The 22,890-nt window shown below is 39.6% G+C and overlaps 1 protein-coding gene and 1 non-coding gene across 3 annotated transcripts in view; both read left to right on the forward strand.

The window, feature by feature from the left end:
• The window catches only part of FMO1 (flavin containing dimethylaniline monoxygenase 1), a 31,647-nt gene extending 9,631 nt beyond the window's left edge, over window positions 1–22,016 (forward strand). The window contains exons 4-9 of one of the 2 annotated variants that reach the window (XM_071207572.1): window positions 6,424–6,586; window positions 11,062–11,204; window positions 15,933–16,132; window positions 17,874–18,229; window positions 18,754–18,826; window positions 21,184–22,016. In XM_071207572.1, the coding sequence (XP_071063673.1) occupies window positions 6,424–6,586; window positions 11,062–11,204; window positions 15,933–16,132; window positions 17,874–18,229; window positions 18,754–18,826; window positions 21,184–21,220 (972 nt within the window). In that variant the 3' untranslated portion in view covers window positions 21,221–22,016. Of the gene's footprint in view, window positions 1–6,423; window positions 6,587–11,061; window positions 11,205–15,932; window positions 16,133–17,873; window positions 18,230–18,753; window positions 18,827–20,383 lie in introns of both variants that reach the window. The other variant, XM_004454719.5, reaches the window with a different exon arrangement.
• On the forward strand, window positions 884–1,047 carry LOC111763247 (U1 spliceosomal RNA). The gene has a single exon (XR_002796148.1). It is a non-coding gene; the product is annotated as a U1 spliceosomal RNA (small nuclear RNA).
• Window positions 22,017–22,890: the final 874 nt, after the last annotated feature.

The raw sequence follows: 22,890 nt of genomic DNA on the forward strand, positions 1-22,890 counted from the left end.
CATTATGTTAGTGAATGAAAATCTTTGAAAAAAAAATGTATCAGAATTCTTGAGTCTGGAGCACTTCCTCCATCACAAGACCATTTCTTTATTTTTCATTTTTTAAGGAGGTACCAGGGATTGAACCCAGGACCTCATACATATGAATCACATGCTCAACCACTGAGCTACAACTGCTCCACCAAAGACCATTGTAAAACAACTACAGAGAAGCCAGAAGATGTTCACCCAATTTTAAGAAAGTACACATAAGCAGCTATCTCTGAAACGGTCTGTGATTGGTTTTTGTTTCGTATTGTTTCTCCTCCCTCTCTATACTTTCCAAATTTTCAATAACTAATATTATTTTTATAATGAAGAATAAATTTTATTTTTAAAGGTTTTTAATTAACTGAAGATTTACATTTTAAAAAGACAAAGTTTCTAATACAAATGTAAAACCCAAGAAGCACTTTAAATACTATAAACCAAACAGTGAACCCATTAGAGGGGACTTAAGAGGCTGTACTCTGAAATTTTTGAAAAGGAAAGACAGGCAGCAAAGCATCTCAGTCAACAGATCATTTATGATTTAAAATTTGGATTGCCCTATATTTACCATACATATACTTCCTGAATCAGAACTTAGCATCCAAGGTTATACAGGTACTCATTGAGAATGAGAATTTTATGGACTACTCTCATAAAATTCAGGCCATGAGGTTGTTACATGTCAACAGTTCTCTGGATGTGATAAAACCTGAGCAATATATTCAAAACACCTTTTATAAGCTAAGATACTTGGAACTAAATTTCTGTTTTCAAGTACATATTGTCCATGTCTTTATTTAAAAAAAACAGAAATCTCTATTAGAAACAATGCTGCATAAAGAAAGTATAATGAATACTTACTTGGAAGGGGAGATAATATGATCATGAAGGTGGTTTTCCCAGGGCAAGGCTTATCCATTGCACCCTGGATGTGCTGACCCCTGAGATTTCCCCAAATGCGGGAAACTCGACTGCCAAATTTGTAGTAGCGGGGAACTGCATTTGCAATGTTCTCTGGGGAAAAAAAAAAAAGAAAAAGACATCAGAATTAAGAGAATGAAAACAAGTCACAGATTGGGGGGAAATAGTTGTAAAATATATATCTGATAAATTGCTTTTATCCAAAATTGATAAGAACTCTTAAAACTCAACAATATGAAAATAAGCCATTTACAAAATGGACAAAAGATATGACCAGTCACCTCACAAAAGATAAATAGATGGCATATAAGTGTACGAAAGATATTGAGTGGCTTATGTCATTAGGGAACTGCTAATTAAAACAATGGCATGCCACTACACGCCTATTAAAATGGCTAAAATCCAAAACACTGGTCACATGAAATGCTGGCAAGGATATGGAACAACAGGAACTCTCCTTCATTGCCGGTAAGAATACAAAATGGTACAGTCACTTTGGAAGACAGTTTGGCAGTTTCTTAAAAAGCTAAACATAAGCTTACTATATGACCCAGCAATCACACTTCTGGGTGTTTACCCAGATGAGTTGAAAACTGATGTCTACACAAAAAACCTGCACATGAATGTTTATAACAGTTTTATTCATAATTGCCAAAATTGGAAGCAGCCAAGATGTCTCTCAATAGGTGAATGGACAAATCATGGTACATCCATACAAAGTAGTATTATTCAGTGATAAAAAGAAATGAGTAGGAAAAGATGCCCCAGCTCCGGGACTACTCAGGCCACATCCACGTAGAAAAATGGTAGAGCAGGGAGCTCCAGGACTCAGTCCTTTCACCAAAACAGCTATTAAACAGGCAGGAACTATCTGAAACAACTGTTCTAGGCTCTGGAGGCCAGAAGAACACTGTACAGTATCCACCCAGGGAAGAGAGGAAGAGGAGGCTGATAAACTACAGTAAAGAACAGTGAATTGTTCTCTCTGTGCAGCAGCAGCAGCCAGCACCCATCCCCACTCTCACAGCAGGCTGCCTCATTTCCCAGTCTCTCATTAGCTGCTGCTAACAGAAAGGGACATAAAGATCCTCTTCCACAAGAATGGGAGTGGGCATAGCCGATCATTGATCAGGGTTTTTGATTATTGAATTTAGATCATGGGGTCCCAGTTCTGAGCTACTGATTCAACCTGCCCCAGACAAAGTTGGTGGCAGCCATTGTTTCAACCCCACCCCAGACCCGGGAAAGTACAGTGGAGATTAAAAGACACAGTGTTTCCTCAGGGCTGCAGGGGACAGGTTGCTGCCTAAGCTGGGCAGGCCAGGAAAGCACAGCTTGGGGAAGCCACTAATGGGGACTCTGGTGCCCTTCCTGATCCCCTCCCCAGGGTATTTTGGAGCTAGTATACTGACTTGGGAAAGTCCTCTCCAGGGTGACTCTCCTTCCAGACTTTGCATTTCAGGCAAAAGCAGGTAGGCACAAGGAAAGGAGCATAAAAAACTCCACAAGCAAAACAAAAACAAACAGAACAGATTGAGGTTCCTGGAGAAAGAAGAGAAGAGAAAGGAGGCTTTCTCCTCAAGGTGTAACACACAAATTATGTAATCTTAAAAACTGTACCGCATACAGGGCAAAAATCAAATAAAGTAAAGCTGAAAAAAAGCTGGTCAGTTAAATATGGACCATTCTAAAGGTCCATAAGGTAGAATAAGCATCAAAGAAGAGCCTTAACACAAAGCAAATCAATATTAAGACCATAGGTAAGAGAGAGAAAATGACCTTGACAGTAAATTCATCAAGGTAGTCAGATGCCTAGACATCAGCAAAAAATTACAAGCCATACTAAGAAACAGGTAGATTTGGTCCAATCAAGGGAACAAATTAAAAACTTCAGAGGAGACACAGAATTTCAAACAACTAATCAAAGATGTCCAAACAAATCTCCTAAATAAATTCAAAGCTAAAAAGATAGGCAATATTAAGAAGACACTGGTTGAGTACAAAAAATAATTTGAAAGTATAAAAAAAAAAAATAACAAAAATTATGAAGATGAAAAGCAAAATAGAAGAGATTAAAATACACCAGAGGCATACAGCAGCTGATCTGAACAGGAGAAGAAAGAATCAGTGAACCAGAAGATAGGATAATTGAAATCTTACATACAGAAGAAAAGAAAAAGAATGGAAAAAATTGAGTAGTGTCTCAGGGATATGAATGACAGCATGAAGGACACAAACATATGTGCCATGGCTGTCCCAGGAGAAGAGAAAGGAAAGGGAGCAGAAAGAATATTTGAGGAAATGATAGCCAAAATTTCCCAACTTTTACGAAGGACATAAATATACATGTTCAAGAAACACAACATATTCCAAATAGAATTAATCCTAACAGACCTATCCCAAGACTCATACAAATAAAAATGTCAAATGCCAAAGATAAAGGGAGAATTCTGAAAGCAGCAAGAGAAAGATGATTCATCACAAACAAGGGATCTGCAATAAAACTAATCTAAGTGCCAATTTCTCATCAGAAACCATGAAGGTAAGAAGGCAGTGGTATGATACATTTAAGGTACTAAAATTAAAAAAAACTACTAACCAAAAATTCTTTGTCAGGCATAACCATCCTTCGAAAATGAGGGAGAACTTAAAATATTCACAGATAAACAGAAACTGAGATAGTTCATTTAAAAAAATCAAAGGATAAAATGGCTGAAGTAAGTACTGCCTTTACAGTAATAACATTGGATGTTAATTAATTAAACTCCCACAATCAAAAGATACAGATGGGCAGAATAGATTAAAAAAAAAAAAGGCATGGCCCAACTATATGCTGTTTACAGGAGACCTTCCCTAGAACCAAAGACACAAATAGGTAGAAAAGTGAAAGGTTGGAAAAAGATAAATTCTACGTAAACAATAATCAAAAAAGAGCTGGGGTAGCTATACTACTAATATCAGACGAAAGAGACTTTAAATGCAAAACTGTTATAACAGACAAAGAAAGACATTATATATTAATAAAAGGGGCAATACACCAAGAAGAAAATAACAATCATAAACATTTATGCACCTAACCAGGGTGCCCCAAAATACACGAGACAAACACTGGCAAAACTGAAGGGAGAAACAGATTTCTCTACAATAATAGTGGGACTTCAATATATCACTCTCATCAATAAAAGGAACACTTAGACTGAGGATCAATATGGAAACAGAGCACCTGATTGACATGATAAATGAACTAGACCTAACAGACATATACAGAACATTGCACCCCAAAAGAGCAGGGTATACATTCTTCTCAAGTGCTCACGGAACATATTCCAGGGTAGACCAAATGATGGGTCATAAGAGGAAATACAAATGGCCAAAAGCACATGAAAAGATGCTCAACATCACTAACTCTGAGGGAAATGCAAATCAAAATCACAATAACATACCATTTTATACCAACTAAAATGGCCATTAATTTAAAAAAACAGAAAACTACAAGTATTGGAGAGGATGTGGAGAAACAGAAACACTCTTTCATTGCTGGTGGGAATGCAAATGGTGCAGTTGCTGTTGAAGACAGTTTGGTAGTTCCTCAGGAAACTAAGTATAGAATTAATATACGACCTGGCAATCTTGTGACTAGGTATATATCCAGAAGAACTGAAAACAGGGATTCAAACATTCATTTGCATGCCAATGTTCACAGCAGCATTAATCACAACTGCCAAAAAAATGGAAGCAACCCAAATGTCCATCAACTGATCAATAGATAAACAAAACGTGGTATATACATTTGATGAAATACTATTCAGCTTAAAAAGGGACAAAGTCCTGATGAATGCAATCACATGGATTAACCTTAAGGACATTATGTTGCATGAAAAAAAGCCAGAAACAAAAGAAAAAATATTGTATAATTTTACTGTTATGAACTAATTATAATAGGCAAACTCATGGAGTCAGAGTCTAGAATATAGGTTACCAGGAGAGAGTTAGGGGTTAGAGAATGGGAAGTTGATATTTAACTTGTACAGAATTTCTCTTTAGGCTGATGGTTAAAGTTTGGAAATGGATGGTGGTGATGGGAGCACATTATTGTGAGTGTAATCAAGAGCAATGACCTATATAGGTGAATGTGACTAAAAGGGGAAACTATAGGATGTATATATTACCAGAACAACAATGAAAAGATAAAACATAAAACTGTACAGCTGAACCCTACTGTAGACAATGGACTATAGTAAACAGTACAAGAATGCTCTTCCATGAATTATAACAAATACATGATAGTAATACAAGATATTAATAATAGGACAGTATATGGGGAAAAATACATGTAATGTAATGGGCAATAAATAGAACTATTTTAATTATCTTTCATCAATTGTAACAAAGGTAACTACTGTTAAAATAACAGTACATTTATTTTAAAAAGTACAATCATCAAGTTTAACAAATCCACGCCAACACAAGATGTTGATGGTAGGGTGATATATAGCAATGCTGTATTTTATGCATTACTATTTTGTAAACTCACAACTGCTCTAAAGAAAAATGTTAAGTTTTTTTTTTTTTAAAGAATGAACTATTAAGACATGAAAAGATACGGAAAACCGTAAATTCATATTGCTAAATGAAAGAAGCCAATCTGAGAAGGCTACATACTGCATGATTCTAATTCTGTGACATTCTGGAAAAGGCAAAACTACACAGACAGTAAAAAGATCAGTGGTTGAGAGCCTGCTTACATGTATAAGGTCCCAGGTTCAATTCCCGGTACCTCAAAAAAAAAAAAAAAAAAAAATCAGTGTTGCCAGGGATGAGGGACAGGCAGGGATGAACAGGTGGAGGCATTTGGAGGGCTTTGAAACCAATGATTTTGTAATGGTGAATACATGACATTATGCATTTTTAAATCTCATAGAACTATACAACATAGAATGAACCCCACGTAAACTAGGGACTTTATATAATAATGATGTATCAATACTGGTTCATCAAATGCACCACACTAATGCAAGATGTCAATAATGGGAAATGGTACATGTGTGAGTCAAGGGGATTGAGGCTGGGAAAAATGTATGCAGTACATGAGAACTCTCTGTATTTCCTGAGCAAGATTTCCATAAACTTAAAACTTCCATTAAAAATAAAGTATATTAAAAAAAAACAAAAAACCAGAAGACCTTGTTTATAATCTTGATTCTATCATTTGCTATGAGAATGTACGCAAATCACTTAAAATCTTTAGACGTCTCCACTTCTCTTAGATACCCCTCTGTATCTCCAACCTTACAATACTCCCATCCAGGAAATCATGATTAATCTGACAGGCCAATTATATTTCTAGGACTACGCTTATTACATGTTTACTCTGTGCTCTACCATGCTTGAAAGATCAACTGAAATAATCAGCTAGCAAGCCCTCGCTGGAATCTTGATGACTGCTAATTTATGCTTCTTTTTTTTTTTCAGACCAAAGTCTGCAGTGTAACAAAGCGCCCAGACTTTTCTGTCTCTGGCCAATGGGAGGTGGTCACGTTGCATGAAGGGAAGCAAGAGTCAGCCATCTTTGATGCTGTCATGGTCTGCACAGGTTTTCTTACTAACGCACATTTGCCACTGGACTCCTTTCCCGGTACAGTATTTTATGCAGTCGACTTACTTTGTCTTATAGGAGCCATCCTGATGCTTGATTAATCTGGGGATGAATTCCTATAGCTCCTCCATTTTAAAAAGTTGTGAGTAATAGGGTTGTTTTATTTTCTAATCAGTGCTTTCTGGACAGTTTTTAGCACTCATTTGGATCTATTGTCCCAAACAAGATATGAATACAAAAAAGTAGAATGATTAACTTCAAGAGCAGTTTTATGCTTCACTCTGAGATTTAGTGTTCCTGCTTAAGTGACTAGCAGCACTCAAAGTCTTCTAAGACATGGGATGGATAGACAAGATGCTAGCCTCAGCAGCAGCTACAGCTTGAAGCTGAGTTTAAAGACCAAAGAGGTCAATCCGTGAGTAAAGGAAATCATTTGTTTAGTTGTGTATAAAGCCGTAACTGTTAGCAAGATCAGAGGTTTACGGCAGTGGGGTGACAGTCAACAATGAGCTAAGTCTTGGGAGAGTAGTTAAGATGTCTCTGGGTCTCCATTTCTTCATCTGGCTTTTGCAGCTATGATTCATGTTAGCCCATGTCAATTTTCAATTGGATTGCAACTAAGAGAAATTAGAGAATGCAATGGTTTTGTTTATTTCATCTGCAGTGGGAACTCAAAGTTAATATTTTAGGAAACTTTCTCCAAATCATTGGCCACCCTGAAAATCCCATAGAACAGAATATTAAATTGGAAGTTAAACCTCCTTCCCAATACAGAAAAATCTCCAACATCCCTGGCAGAAGCTCAACAGCCTCTACTTAAACATATAATGATGAACCACCCCATAAGACAACCCAATCCTTTGTCATTTCTTGCATGTGGGGTAAAACCTTGAGGAGCCAGCCACTCCAAACTCCCAGGAAGGAGTGCCTAGTACAGGGTCACTCCAAGAATACAGAATGCTCCACATCATAGGGAATACATTGCATTTATTCAGTACCATACTATACTTCATGAGGTTCTAAGAATATAGAGGTGGATAAGAGATGTAGTCTGTACTGGAAGAATGAATAAGACTTTTATGGGAGTTCAGTGGAGGAATCACAGTCTACATATGTCCTGGAGTGATCTCAAGACTTACCTTAAAATAAATTCACAAACTCCAATGACCCTGAATCTGACCTCAGAGGCCACCCAAGTCAGGCTGGATTACAATAAAGATATCCTAAAAGCAACTGAGGTGTTGTGCTCAGTTTGAGAAGGTTGAGCTTGGGACCCAGGTGTGGATTCTAGACTATACCACTAACGAGCTATGTAGTCTTAAGTTTGCCACATAACCCTTCTAAGCCTGTTTTTTTCATCCATGGATTGGGGGGTTGGACACTACTGGCAGCAGCACACATCACAAATGTAGCACACAGAGCTCCACAGAACTTGCAGTCCTTCTCAATACCTATCTCACCAGCCACTACCAATTAACTCTTTGAATCCCTGAATAGATATTTTTAAGTATACTTTAATCTCTAAAACTGCATGATTCTAGACTTGAAACAGCTTCCCAACCCCACCATTTCTCTCCCTGCTTCAAAGCATACTTGCTTTTAGCCATGCTTATTAATGGAGACAGAAATTTAAATTCACTGGAGATATTTTAAAAGTTGTGCCACAGGCTCTGGAGATACTTTCAAAGGATGAGTCCCAAAAAAGTCCTAATAAAAATAACAGATGTCACACAATAAGTTCCACCTTCCCAAGATAACTACTTTATTCATTCATGTATATATGCGATTACTAACACAATCACATTTCCCTAATAAAAAGTTCTCACTTTGTCCTCCTATAAAAGATAGAAGGGGAAAGTATTAGACCCAGAGTAGACTCAGCCATAGACTCCCATTTTTGTCCAATCGTGCCTCACAGAGAATCTGGCCTGATCCAAAAACAATCTAAAATAATGTATGATTCATCATTCTATGAATCTCCTCAGGCTTTTTCAGCTCTCCCTTTCTCAGCAGTTTTCTCTTTCATATTGGATCCCTGTGCTGTGTTAATATCTGAATTGGCTTGCACTCTTGCTAAATTCCAAATGCTGTGGATAGCAGTTGGTTTTAAACTGGGATCCCTTTTAGATTTCTATGATTCACAATGAGCTAAGGAGCCACCAAGCCTTGGTAATGCCACCTTCCACAAGGATCGAAATTCATCCTCTGAGAATCTAGATGTCATCACTTTTTCTGGCTAAAAACAAGTTCTTTGTTCAGTGTATTTTACTTGACTGTAAAACACTGCCTTGAAAGTATTTTCCAAAACTCTTTCCATTGACTTTGATATGTCATTGAGATTTGGCATCAGTTGCCTGACATATGCTATCTAGTAAGACCAGTAGATTAATCTTGGTAGAACCAACATAACCCCTTTTTCTCTCAGAGCCTATTCTGGATGATGCAGCAAACTTGGTCCAAGTTAGTCAGTCACCAAGATGAGCTATCAGTCAACTACCCCAACCCATATGCATCTTTACAAGTAGAGACCACATTTTATTTATCTTATTACCCAACATCATCTAGCACAGAGCCAAGCACATAGCAAGTATCCCAAAAAAAAAGGCTGCTGAATCAAGTAGAAGTACTGAATCATTGTTCCCTTTAACTTCTTTGCTATTGCTTCTTGCTTGTGAAAAGCTATACATAAATCAAGTATTAGTAAATAGAATATAACTGTCTCATGGACTTCCACCAATCTTTAAATGGTAATGAATTCTTACACTTTTGCTTAATATATCTTCACACCAAATATTTCAGCTTAGTAGGAAATCATCTAGTAATTAAAACTGGTGGGGGAAGCAGATTTAGCTCAACTGACAGAGCATCCACCTACCACATGGGAGATCCAGGGCTCAAACCCAGGCTTCCTGATCCATATAGTGAGCTGGCCCACATGCAATGCTGATGCGCACAAGGAGTGCCATGCCACGCAGGGGTGTCCCCCACATAGGAGAGCCCTACATGAAAGGAGTGCACCCCGTAAGGAGAGCCACCCAGCGCAAAAAAAGCACAGCCTGCCCAGAAGTGACACCACACACAGAGTTGATGCAGTAAGATGAAAAAGAGACACAGTTTCCCAGTGCTGCTGACAAGAATAAAAGTGGACATAGAAGAACACACAGTGAATGGACACAGAGAGCAGACAACTAGGGAGGTGGGAAGGGGAGAGAAATAAATAAAGTAAAATCTTTAAAAAACAAAATAAAATAAACTGGAGGTCTATCCAGTGAGATGGGGTAAATAATTATAATTATCCCCATTAAATAAATAATCCCCTGCTAATTTCTGTGTCTGGTAAAACCATGAATTCATATTTCAATATTTTCTTAAACTTTAATATACTAGTAAAAACCACCTAAATCACTGGTCAAAAGGTTCTTACTGGGGGAAATGGAAAGGAGAAATGAGTTTATATGGCTACGAGTTTCTAAAAAAGAGTCTGGAGGCTGGCAGAAGGTTTGCCCTCATGCACAACTGAGCAGAGTCAGAGAGACAGATAAAGCAGATACAACCCCCAGATATTGGTTCCTTTGAGGGCTAAAGAGACCCATGGGAGTTATGGTCATGGCCGATGGGGTTAACTACCAGGGCAGATGGCCCCTCTTTGGAAATGGTGTTTATGTGTGATGAATCTGGACTCAGATGGGATCTCCCTTCATAAGACTTTCATGCTAATGTGCTGGAGGTGCAGTTAATGTTGGGGTTTAAGATATATTTAGGGGATTTGAATCTCTGGACTGACAATGTGATAGCCAGATCCTGAGCCTCAACAGACTCCAGCACCTACAATCTGATTTATTGGACTTACCACACTCAGCTAAGATGGAGGTGAAGAAGGACAACCACCACACCATGGAGCCTAGAGTGATTACAACTGAAAATGGGAGGATTGCATCCAGCATCCAGGTGGAATCTGAGCCTCCTCTTGACATAAAGGTGCAATGGACACAACCAATCCAGTGTCCACATAGAAGAGGTGGCATTGGATTGGGAAAAGTGGACATAATGGACAAAGGGTATGGGGAAAGGCAGGAAGAGATGAGAGGTGGAGGCGTCTTCGGGACATGGAGCTGCCCTGGATGGTGCTTCAGAGGTAATCACCGGACATTGTAAATCCTCACAGGGCCTACATGATGGAATAGAGGAGAGTATGGGCCATGATGTGAACCAATGTATATGAGGTGCAGAGGTGCCCAAAGATGTACTTACCAAATCCAATGGATGTGTCATGATGATGGGAACGAGTGTTGTTGGGGGGGGGGGAGGGGGGGTGGGGGGGTGGGGTTGAATGGGACCTCACATATATATTTTTAATGTAATATTATTACAAAGTCAATAAAAAATAAAAAAATTAAAAAAAAATTAAAAAAAAATAAAAAAAAAAAATAAAAAAGGTTCTTACTGACTGAACATTACCTAGATTTCATTTACTGATCCTATAAATTCTCTATGTGACTTATTTCTTTCTACAGGTATAAATACCTTTAAAGGCCAGTACTTTCATAGCCGAGAATATAAACATCCAGATATATTTAAGGACAAGAGAGTCCTCGTGATTGGAATGGGGAACTCTGGCACAGACATTGCTGTGGAGGCTAGCCACTTGGCAAAAAAGGTACATTTCTTGGGACGTGGTGTGGCTCAGTGGTTGAGTGCCTGCTTCCCACATATGAGGTCCTGGGTTCAGTTCCCAGTACCTCCTCAAAAAAAAGGTACAGTTCTTAATGTTATTTAATAAAGGGCTTTATCTTAAGATACATGCCTCAGGCAAACAGTGTTTGACACCATGATAAATGGTCAAAGGAATTAAAATGCCTAGAACATACAAACACGTAACACAACAGACTGTAAAAGTATTTGTTTTTTCCATGAATATCCATACATTTTACTGTAAATTCTAGATATCATCTTTCCTCCAAAGGCAACTTCTCTGCCTTACTATTTTTGTCATTTTCCCAGTTAACCTACAGGGGTCACAAGAGACACCTCTTCCTTATTCAGTCCCACCAGTCAGAAAATCCTGGCAATTTTTCTTTGCAAAAGTCTCCCATTTACCCTTCCTTATTCATTGTTACCACCCTTATCAAGTCCGTATCACCTCACACTGAGGCTATCGTGTCTACTCAACAATAATTGTAGAAATAGTTAATACTTACTGGGGGCTTGCTCTGTGCCATGCATTCCACTGGGTACTTTATACCGCATCACCTCCATCCATAATCAGAAAAAAACCACTGAGGTAGGTGCTATTATTAGTATACCTGACTACAGATGATGAGCCTGAGGCTTAGGGAGTCTTAACCTAAGTTAACTGAGACTTAAACTGGTGGTTAAGTCAAACACTAGCAGAGCTAGTCCTCAGACCCAAGTCTCCTTGATTCAAAGCCCACGTCCCATCCCTGCATCCCTATCCAATCAGTCTATGTACTCCCCCCCACACGACAATGCATCCAAACACCAACAGACAGGTCCTCTGAAAATCCTATCAATATGACATTGCCATGCTGAAAAACTTCTAATCACTCCCCTCACCTAAATAAATAAATTTTAGCTGTATTAGCCCAATATTACAGGCATCTCCATAATCTAGCCCAAATTTGCCCCTTTAACTTTATCCCCCACTATTTTCCTGCAGCTGTAGCCAAACAGGTCTGTTTTCACATCTGCTTCCACCCTCCCAATCCTTCACTCCTGCAGTGCCCCCTGCCCTTCCTACAGCACTTATAATTAATTCCCAAGTATCTCTACCTAATATAAAGTGGCTTCTCCCAATTCAGAACTGACATGATAATTTTAATTTATACTCCTCAGCAGGAACTTTTCAATTCTTAGTATTGCTAATTACCTTTCTATAATATAAGTATTCTTTCCAGCTATGCAGTAAACTCATTGAGAGTCAGTCAGATAACAAATATGTGACTTGTTGGCTTCTGATCTGCTATGTTATACCAGGCCTTGGGGATACACTGGAGAACACAATAACAAAAACAAGATTCCCCACTGGCATGGAATACACAGTCGTGGGAAAAACAGGTGCCAAAAAAATAAGTATAAATAATTAGAGCAATGGTAGCAAGAGTGGAAATAGCTGTGAAAAAAAGAATTGAGATTGTGTGACTGATATTCCTCTCTGGGACTTTCAAAAAAGATTTTGTTGTTTGATTCACTGATTGATAGATGATTAATTGATTTGGAGAGACCAAGCAATTTAATGAAGTTATCGTGGAGAAAAAGGAAGCCCTGAAACAAAAATTACCACAGGCCCATCCACTATGCCTACCACATGTGGGTAGCACACTGCTATTTTTACTCCTCTAATCATTTGGAAATTTCTTCAATCAGAAAATATGCTTTGGCACAGTCTTATTATTTCTGTATCAACAAAGAAACTCACCTCAGTTTAGAATATAATTCATATTGTGGCAGTTTGAGATTATTTATGAATTTAGAAAAGAGAGATTATGTTTGTAAACTGGTCTGTTTCTCTGGGTGTGATCCCCTTTGATTGTATGAGATTCAGCTGAATGTCTTTGATTAAATTACGTTAAGGGCTTGATTCCACCAGTCAGTAAGGTATAACTCAGGTTAAGTCCCTGCCTCCTTGGTGGGCTGTTATAAATGAGCACTTACTCAAGAAGACATAGAAGATGATATATGAGAAAAGAAAGAGCACCATAGACATGGAAGAAGAGGAGAGAATTTTGATCCTGTGGTCCAGCAGAGAGGTTAAGCCATTCGCCTGATCAGTTTGCAGTGGAAGAGAATAGAGCAGCTGAGCAGCTAAGGCCCAAAACACCAGGCAGAGATCTGCCATCTTGTTACAGCCAAAGGGCTCATGAGGCAAAGTACCAGAAAATCTGCTGGCTTTTATAAAGGGTATTTATCTTGGGTAAAAGCTTAGAGTTACCCGGCCACAAAACACAGTTATTTCCCTCACCAAAGTTTGTTGCCACATGTTGGAGCAAATGGCTGCCGATGTGTGCAAGGGTTTAGGCTTCCTCTTCCTCTTAGGCGCCGTGGTCCCAGCTTCTTCCAATATCAGCTGTAGGCTGGTCTCATTTTTCTCCCGGTTCAGCTGCTCTGCTCCTTCCACAAAGCCAGCTATAAACAATCAGGCTAATGGCTCACCTCTGTTCACAGGGCCTCTGCCATGTCTAATGAAGCCTTCTCTCCTTCTTCACTTATCTGCTTCTCTGTGTGTTTACTTCCTGGGGCTCCAATATCAAAACTCTCTCTCCTCTGCCATGTCATTTTCTCTGTGAGTCTCTGCCCGCTTGGTGGGTGGGGACTCAATGTGCTACTGAAGGGAAGCGGATATGGCTCAACTGACAGAGTGTCCGCCTACCATATGGAGGTCCAGAGTTCGAACCCAGGGCCTCCTGACCCGTGTGATGAGCTGGCCCATGCGCAGTGCTGCTGCACACAAGGAGTGCCATGCCACGCAAGGGTGTTCCCCAAGTAGGGGTGCCCCATGCACAAGGAGTGCGCCCCGTAAGGAAAGCCGCCCTGTGAGAAAAAGCACAGCCCACCCAGGAGTGGCGTGGCACACACGGAGAGCTGACGCAACAAAAAAGACGCAGATTCCATGTGCCGCCAAGAATGCAAGCAGCCACAGAAGAACACATAGCTAATGGACACAGCAGACAATGGGTGGGGGGGCAGGAAGGGGAGAGAAATAAATAAAACAAACAAAACCTTAAAAAAAAAAGTCTACTGACATGGCCCAATCAGAACCTTAAACATTATTTAATCAAGTAAAAGTTAAATCTCTGAATCCAACCCAATTTAATATGCCCAGAGGAACGGACCAGTTCACAAAAATAATCCAGTATCTATTTTTAGAATTCATAAACAATATCAAACTGCTACATTGACTAACACAGAATTTTGTACCAGGAGTGAGGCACAGTCTGATGCAATTACCAAAAATGCTGGAACGGTTTTATAAATGGGTAAGGTAGTTTTTTTTGGAGAAATTATCAGATGCTTAACAACAAAGGCCTAGACTGCTTTAAAGAGGCTGTTGGTAGGCCCCATGCTGGCCTACAGCTGAGATCAGAAGAAGCTGGAAGCATGGGACCTTAAGAGGGAGAAGGAAGGCTGAACCCACACAGAGATCAGCACCCCTGTGGCTAATACACTGATCTAGGTTTTTTTTTAATACTATAATATCATTTTAGAATTCAGAGGGTGGGGTGTGGGAGTTTGAAATTATTTATGAATTACAAAAAGAGAGACTATGTTTATAAACTGGTCTATTCCTCTGGGTGTGATCCCCACTGACTGTATTAGATTTAGCTGAGAGCTACCAAAATGTTGTCTCTGATTCTACATCATGACACAGAGAAGCAAGGTCAATGCAAACATATTTAATGTTATAACGATGGATGCAACTATAGTTCTTGTCACATTTCCTATCTTGCATATACTGCTCCATTATATTATAAAGTCAAACAAAATATATAAGTAAAAATACTGATATTATAGCTCTGACCACCATGCGCCAGTTTGGTGGGGGAGGGGGCAGGGTCTATTCATCAGCTGTTTTGCATCTGCCAAGTAACAGATTGGCCGATTAACTTATTTTATTTTTGCTTTTTAAACAGTTATACAGGCAGTTCATTTTGTGTAGGTACCAACACAACTATTAGCTTAGTGAGCTCAGTCAGTTGGTAGACTCAAACAACTAGACAACTGTGAGGAAAAAAAACCACCAAAACTAATTTTTAGTACTGAATTTTACTATTAGTTTAACCAAAGGTTTGCTGCCATACCCTGGGCTTATTGCCTACAATCAGAGTTAGTATACAAACTTTTATCATGAGACTTTAAACTCCTTATGGCTTGCCACAGTGTATCATTCACCATGTACATAGCACCAAGACTGGCAGAAAACAGGAACTCAATAATATGTCCTTCCTGGTTACAACACCTCTGACACACAGTTCACCAAGACCAAGTGCCTTCTTCAGTCACATGAATTTGAAGAGAGACACTCTTGCTCAGGTGGAGAACAGCAGGAATGTCACCCTGTTTCATACGCATCCCAGCTGTATTTATAGACACTGTCACTAATAAAAGTTTATAAAAAATTAAATAAAAAAATGAAAAGTATTTATATATATGTCCTAAGCCATTATATACTCTAGATACTCAAACCATTATCTGAAAAAAACAACTTTAAAATAGGATTTGGAGGAAGCAAGACTATTTTGCCAGGGGTGTATGTTGAGCAGGATAGACTTTTGGGTGCCTTTCATTTCATGACACTTACTCTCACATCTCTAACAGCACCAGCCCTGCTTACCATGTCAACCCAAGTAACCTCTGTGACTGTTTCCAGGTGTTGCTCAGCACCACTGGAGGGGCGTGGGTGATCAGCCGAGTCTTTGACTCAGGGTACCCCTGGGACATGGTGTTCACAACGCGATTTCAGAACACATTCAGAAATTTACTCCCAACTCCAATCATGACTTGGTTGCTGGCAAGAAAAATGAATGGATGGTTCGATCATGCAAATTATGGCTTAATACCAGAAGACAGGCAAGTATACTATCTTTTCAAGACGGATTAGAAAGAAGGAAACTGGGTCCTTCCATTGACAATTCACAACCAGAAAATAGCATTAGCAACATAGTTGAATATGAAAGAAAACTTCAGATAAACAGACTGGATAATAATAGCTAACTGATACTGAGCACTCGGAAAGTGAAATTATGTAATTTCACCTTGTTCACAACCCTTTAATATAAATATAAATTATAATCTTTTATCATGTGGAATTGAGGCTTAGCAAAGTTCAGTCACTTGCCCAAGCTCTTTCAATAGTAGGTGAGCTCCTGTAACCTCTGTAAGGCTGAGGAAGCTCTGTAAGCCTCAGCTGCAGCAATCAAATGAGAAGGATTTGTCAATGATTATGTTGACACACATTGTTCCATCATGTGGAAAAAAATCGCATCCACAGTTGCCCTTCACCATCTCTCTAATGGTAGTGACTTCTTGCCCTTTTCAAAACAATCTCGATTTCAGTCTGTCCTTCCAGTTACAGCCTACAACTTAATCCACTAACAAGAACCAAAGGTTTACTTCTTCATTCACCAAATTCATACCATGACATTCTGTTACCAGGTAATACCACAGCCTGGAGATCCCACCTGGTTTCCCTCCAGATTTCCCTCTGGACCAAAATGGATCAGGTGGGACACCCAGGCCACCATCTGAGAGCACATGGTCCCCTTGCTAACTACATGCACTTCTGGTTTCTTCCTGTTCTGTCTTTCGCCTACACACCTTCCTCTACCCCTACTCTCCTCTTCCCTCTTTTTGGCTCCATTTTTTTCCAATTTCTTACTTACTGTCTTCTATCTCCTACCTTGGGCCTCTCAGGAATTTTTACTCTTTCTACCAAAACTGTTTTTTGTTTTATTTTTCAGTTTTTTTAGCTTTATCTAGCCTGGATGGTGGCTCATGAGACTCAAAAGGTTAATCCAATAAACACTAAAAAATGTGTAAGGAGCCTGAGGAATTATAGCCCCTGCTCCCTTAGATTTAGCTAATCCTTTACCATTTCCAAAGGTATAGCATTTATACTACTTTGTATGCTATTTATCCTGCCCAATGAACAAGGGATGATGTTAATATCCTTATATTAAGATGAATAAAAGAAAGCCTAAAGGGACTGTGTGACTTGCCTGAGCCTGGACAAGAAGCCACCCTTCCTACCTTCCTGCCTTCTACTCCATTGTCTTTCCATGTTGCCACACTATCTCCTTCCGTAAATTCACCAAAGATGGCTCAGCTTATAAAAAATCCCCTCGAAGGGTTTATCTCGTGAGTCCAAAGATATAACCAGAAAAAAACAATTCTTACTTTGTTCTTTTTAAATACATGCATGTCTTCTTTACACAATTGGTCCTAGGAGAAGGAAGGCCTGAAGAGAGCTCCCAGCCCTTCTCAGTAGATATAGAAATCCCTGGTTATCCTTGTAGCCTTTCAGCATTCAGCTATCCATAAAACGACAGTGATGGCTGAATGTTGAGGTTCAGCAAGGGAAGAGTACCTAGGAAAAGCTCTGGCTCCTCTCCTTAGGCTTCCAAACTCTAGTAATTGGTAAGCTCATGTTTTAATCCTTCCTGGACATTCATGACTCTCCTCCCAAAGAGCTAGTTTCTCCCAAGACTGTCAATTCCTGTCCAGCCAAAGGGAAGAGGGGAGGGGATGGAAGAGAGAGGACTGGCAGTGTTGTTCACTGGCAAATCTCATTACTGTCTGTATTTTTGTTTAGGACTCAACTGAGAGAGCCTGTGCTAAATGATGAGCTCCCAGGCCGTATCATCACTGGGAAAGTGCTCATCAAGCCGAGTATAAAGGAGGTGAAGGAAAACTCAGTCATCTTTAATGACACTCCAAAGGAAGAGCCCATTGATATCATTGTTTTTGCCACTGGATACACCTTTGCTTTCCCCTTCCTTGATGAGTCTGACGTGAAAGTTGAAGACGGCCAGGCATCACTGTACAAGTATATCTTTCCTGCACATATGCAAAAACCAACTCTGGCTGTTATTGGCCTTATCAAACCACTGGGCTCCATGATACCCACAGCAGAAACGCAAGCTCGATGGGCTGTTCGAGTTCTGAAAGGTAGGTGTATGAGAAACAGCAGGACATACAGTTTCTGTTTGCCACATGATTGTGGATCCTGGAAATTCTGAGAACATCCCCAGCTACCATCTAAGACAATGGAATATATAAAATATGTATCTATTCTATTATTCACTGAATTATAGTATCATAATCAATTGTGTTATTACCGACAAAAGATAAATCAGGCTCAAAAATTATAAGCTGTGTCAACCTGTTGAGTTATTGTGACAGAATCAACTGAGTCACTGATAATTTTTAAAAAATCAATCGAGTGACAACTTTCAGACCATCAGTTGTGAGTTTCTGTCATACCAAATAACTAGTGACATGACTAGGTGCCTCTTTTTTCAGCTGGCAGCATTATTGCCAGGAATATGCCACCTGTCAGCTCAAGCTGCTTGCATTTTTTCCAGAACAGATGAGTAGCTGGATACTAAGAGCAGAAAGAGGAGCAGTAGACAAATTTCTTTACCCACTAAGTAAAGACCTAGACCTAAATTTTTTGTTTGTTTGTCTTATAGGTGTAAATAAGTTACCACCAACAAGCATTATGATAACAGAGGTTAATGCAAGGAAAGAAAACAAGCACAGTGGGTAAGTTAACTATTCATGCATCCTATATGAATCATAACTGAAATTTGTAAAATAATGGCAAAGACAGAAAAAGAAGCATGAGACTCAAGAAAAAAAATCTAGATAATAATCTGTTTAAGGAGAGAAGGGAAGGGTAATTGAGACATTTTAATGTTCTCAGCAATCATCACTTCAGACCATGATTATCTAACACCACATGGAGCAGGAACACTAGACCAAAAGTAATTACCCGTCATCGACCAGATACATTTTCAATAGCTTATCCCTAGTCAGCTGGCAAACAATTGTGTTTATTCACTCTGTTAGGAGATGTGCCTGCTCATTCATTTATTCAACAAGTCTTGATTCATATCTGTTGTCTATTCAGATTATATGTTCTAGAGCCAAGAGTCAGCAAACTAGGGGTGCAAGCCAATTCCACATTTCTGTCTTTTGTCTTTTAAATGATTGGGAAAAATCAAAAGAATAATAGATTGTGACATGAGAATTATGTGAAATTCAATTATCAGTGGCCATAAATAAAGTTTTCATGGAATACAACCATACTATTCATTTATGTATCTATGGGTGTTTTCACACTATGACAGTAGAGTTGAAGTAGTTAAGACAAAGACCATAATATGCCCTCAAAGCCCAAAATATCTACCATCTCACCTTTTACAAAATAAGTTTTCCGACCACTTCTCTGGAGGAATGGTTTTCACTTGTGCTCTGCTCTATGACTAAAACTTAAAGGGTGAGGACAATGGAAGGAAGATGGACAGCAAAGCAGGGAGTCCTGGTTCCCCCACTCTCCTAATTCAACAAAAACATCCTGGGTTTTTCTGTTTTCCATAGTTGGGCTTTGACATAAATTTTCTCTTGAAAAAAGGGTTCTGTAGCAGAAAACAATGTTTTAAAATCAGTACAATTAACATACTTGTCACTTCTTTCATCCATATATATCCCCAAACTTCGAATGCTGTCCTATCCCCATCAAAGTACCAAATTTCAGAACAATTAAAGCATTTTGGATGTCTTCTTCATCCTCAACCTGGAATATGATTGCATCTAGTATAAAACAGATAACTTGCAAAACTGTGGCCCCTAAAAATTAGAACTACACAATGGAAAAGTTTCTTGTCACAAAGGTGAGCCAATGGTCCTAGGGTTCAATACCAGCATTACAGGGGATTCTATTCTATTGGTTTTTGTGGCTTTCTGCTTAAAATAAATCTAGCAATAATTGAATTCTGGATTTATGAATAGTAAAATTACATGAAATATATCTTCCCCTAAAAAGAGCTAGTTATTTGTCAAAAAAATTCAAAGAACAAAAGATGCCTTGTGAGCATTTGGAGCACTTCTGAAAGTCATATATATGAAGTATCATTTCAAGGTTCCCAGACTGTAATTAAGAAATAGAATGAGACCATTAGACAGCTATGATTCCATCTATGGGAATGAAGGAGAGGACACAGAAACCATTACAAATTTCAGTTGCAGCATTGTTTACTTGTGCTGAAACTACCATTATTTTTATTACTTTTGTCTTTCCCCAATCTTCCTTTTATAAAGGTTTGGCTTGTGCTTCTGCAAAGCGTTACAGGTAGATTATATCACATACATAGATGAACTCCTGACCTATATCAACGCAAAACCCAACCTGCTCTCCATGCTCCTGACGGATCCACGCCTGGCACTGACCATTTTCTTCGGCCCATTAACACCATACCAGTTCCGCCTGACCGGCCCAGGAAAATGGAAGGGAGCCAGAAACGCCATCCTGACTCAATGGGACCGAACATTTAAGGTCACTAAAACGCGAAACATACAAGAATCCCCATCTCCCTTTGCAAGCTTACTTAAACTCTTCAGCTTTCTGGCTTTGCTTGTAGCCATTTTCCTGATCTTCCTTTAAGTATTTCTTAAATGGCTTTTCAGATACACAGAGTAGATTACAATATTCTGGTTCCCCCATTGCAGCAGCACTGCCTTCACAACCATCAACCACCTTAAGATAGAGAAGGCCACTCCTGCCCTTCCCCAGCTGGCCCCAGTGCTAACACTAGCATTCCTGAGTCTCTCCCAGCTCCATCTGCATCAAATGCTAGAGTATGGTTACCATGATTTCTTTCTGTGCATTTGAAGGCTGCTGCAAGATTCCAGACTTCTTGTAGGAGGGCTGAACTAGACAGCATTCTGAAATCATACCTCTTTCCCATATAGACTATTTTCATAGATAACTAAAATCCCCTACTTCACAAAAGATTGTATCATACTGAAATGGTGCCATTATGGGCTCACCTGATTAAAAAGAAAAACCCAGAAACACTGTTTCTAGTGGTCTTTTGTTTTGTTTTGTTTTGTTTTTAAAGGTTAGGAAAAGATGAAAGAAAAGAGAAAAGGGGATGAAGAGTCTTTTTATGAAGATAAAAGGATAGAGGATTCAATGAGGTAGTGAAACAACAATAAACCTGCCTGGGACTGTTCATTCTCCAAGAATGCACTCTACAAAAAAATGGGGTGCTCCAGCAGGCATAATAAAGATCCAGGGAAACGGACTTTGGCCCAGTTGTTAGGGCGTCCATCCACCATATGGGAGGTCCGCGGTTCAAGCCCTGGGCCTCCTTGACCTGTGTGGAGCTGGCCCATGCGCAGTGCTGATGCGCGCAAGGAGTACCTTGCTACACAAGGGTGTCCCCCGCGTAGGGGAGCCCCACGCACAAGGAGTGCACCCATAAGGAGAGCTGCCCAGCACGAAGGAGGGAGCAGCCTGCCAAGGAATGGCACCGCCCACACTTCCCGTGCCGCTGACGACAACAGAAGCGGACAAAGAAACAAGACGCAGCAAAAAGACACAGAAAACAGACAACCGGGGAACGGGAGGGGAATTAAATAAATAAAAATAAATCTTTAAAAAAATAAAATAAAATAAAATAAAGATCCAAAGTAGCTCTACTCCACAGAAAATAATCATGTTCACTTACTCTTGGAGCAGGTCTCCAGCACCCAAAGGAAAGACACCTCCTACTCAGGATCCTCTTACAACACTACTTTAAGAGCCAAACAGGGCTGCCTCCCCTTGAGAATCAACCAAATGCAATTAGATTTCAATAGGGAAAGAGCACAGCCAAGGAGTCTTGAATAGGGAGAAAGCAGGAAGAAAGAAAAGAAAAAGAACAAAAGCAAATACCTCACCGAAAGCAGGTTTTAACCAAAATAGATCTAGTCCTTGATTCCATCTCACATTTACATCTGAACAAAGATGTGATTCACAGTAATGACAGCTGTGCTTTTAACTTCACCTCATTGATGGGCTTAGATGACAAACACGAGAGGGCAAACTTTAACTCACAAACAGAGGTCCATGGTTTGGGTGGGGGTAAGGGTTCAAAAACTATGGAGTCAGGGGAGGATCAGCTCTGTAGGTTAAGTACTGACAAAGTTAACTTCTCAACTTTGATCCGCTCTTCTAGCCAATCTTACTCTCCTTGGTAACTTTCCCCAACTTATTTATTTCATTCTTAACAAAGCTTCTCATAATGAAATATTGCCCCACAAATTACAATGTAGATTCGTCTTGGAAATGCTCTTCTCTCCCTTGAAGCAGAGATGACATTTTAGCATTCCTCATGAAGTTGGCTGAGGGGAGTTCAGTGTCCAAAGTGAGACACAAGGTAAATTACCCAGGCCATAGTGGCAAATTATGAGGACACGGGCTGGTTCCTGCACCTACTCTCATCTACCATACTGAGAGACTGGGTGTACAAAAGAACAATGGCCAGACCATCTAGAACAGCAGAACTCTGACCCACAACCTCTGCAGCAACCAATCCAAGGAGCCAAACCACAACCTCTTTAGCAATCATCTTAGAACGCTCAGAATTTAGTCAATGACAGCCAGCGCCCCTGTTTTTGTCCCACTTCCAACTCAGGGCCAACTAGAGAAAAATCAAATATGTTCCCCAAACCCATCACATAAGATACTCTGCTTCTAGTTAGCCCACCTCCGGTTTCTTCATGCCAAAGACCTCCAGTCACAGAATATTTGAAATCTTCCCTTTTCAGCTATAAAGCTTTTC

Source organism: Dasypus novemcinctus, chromosome 13, assembly GCF_030445035.2.
Source record: "Dasypus novemcinctus isolate mDasNov1 chromosome 13, mDasNov1.1.hap2, whole genome shotgun sequence".
In the NCBI taxonomy this organism is placed as follows: Eukaryota; Metazoa; Chordata; class Mammalia; order Cingulata; family Dasypodidae; genus Dasypus; species Dasypus novemcinctus.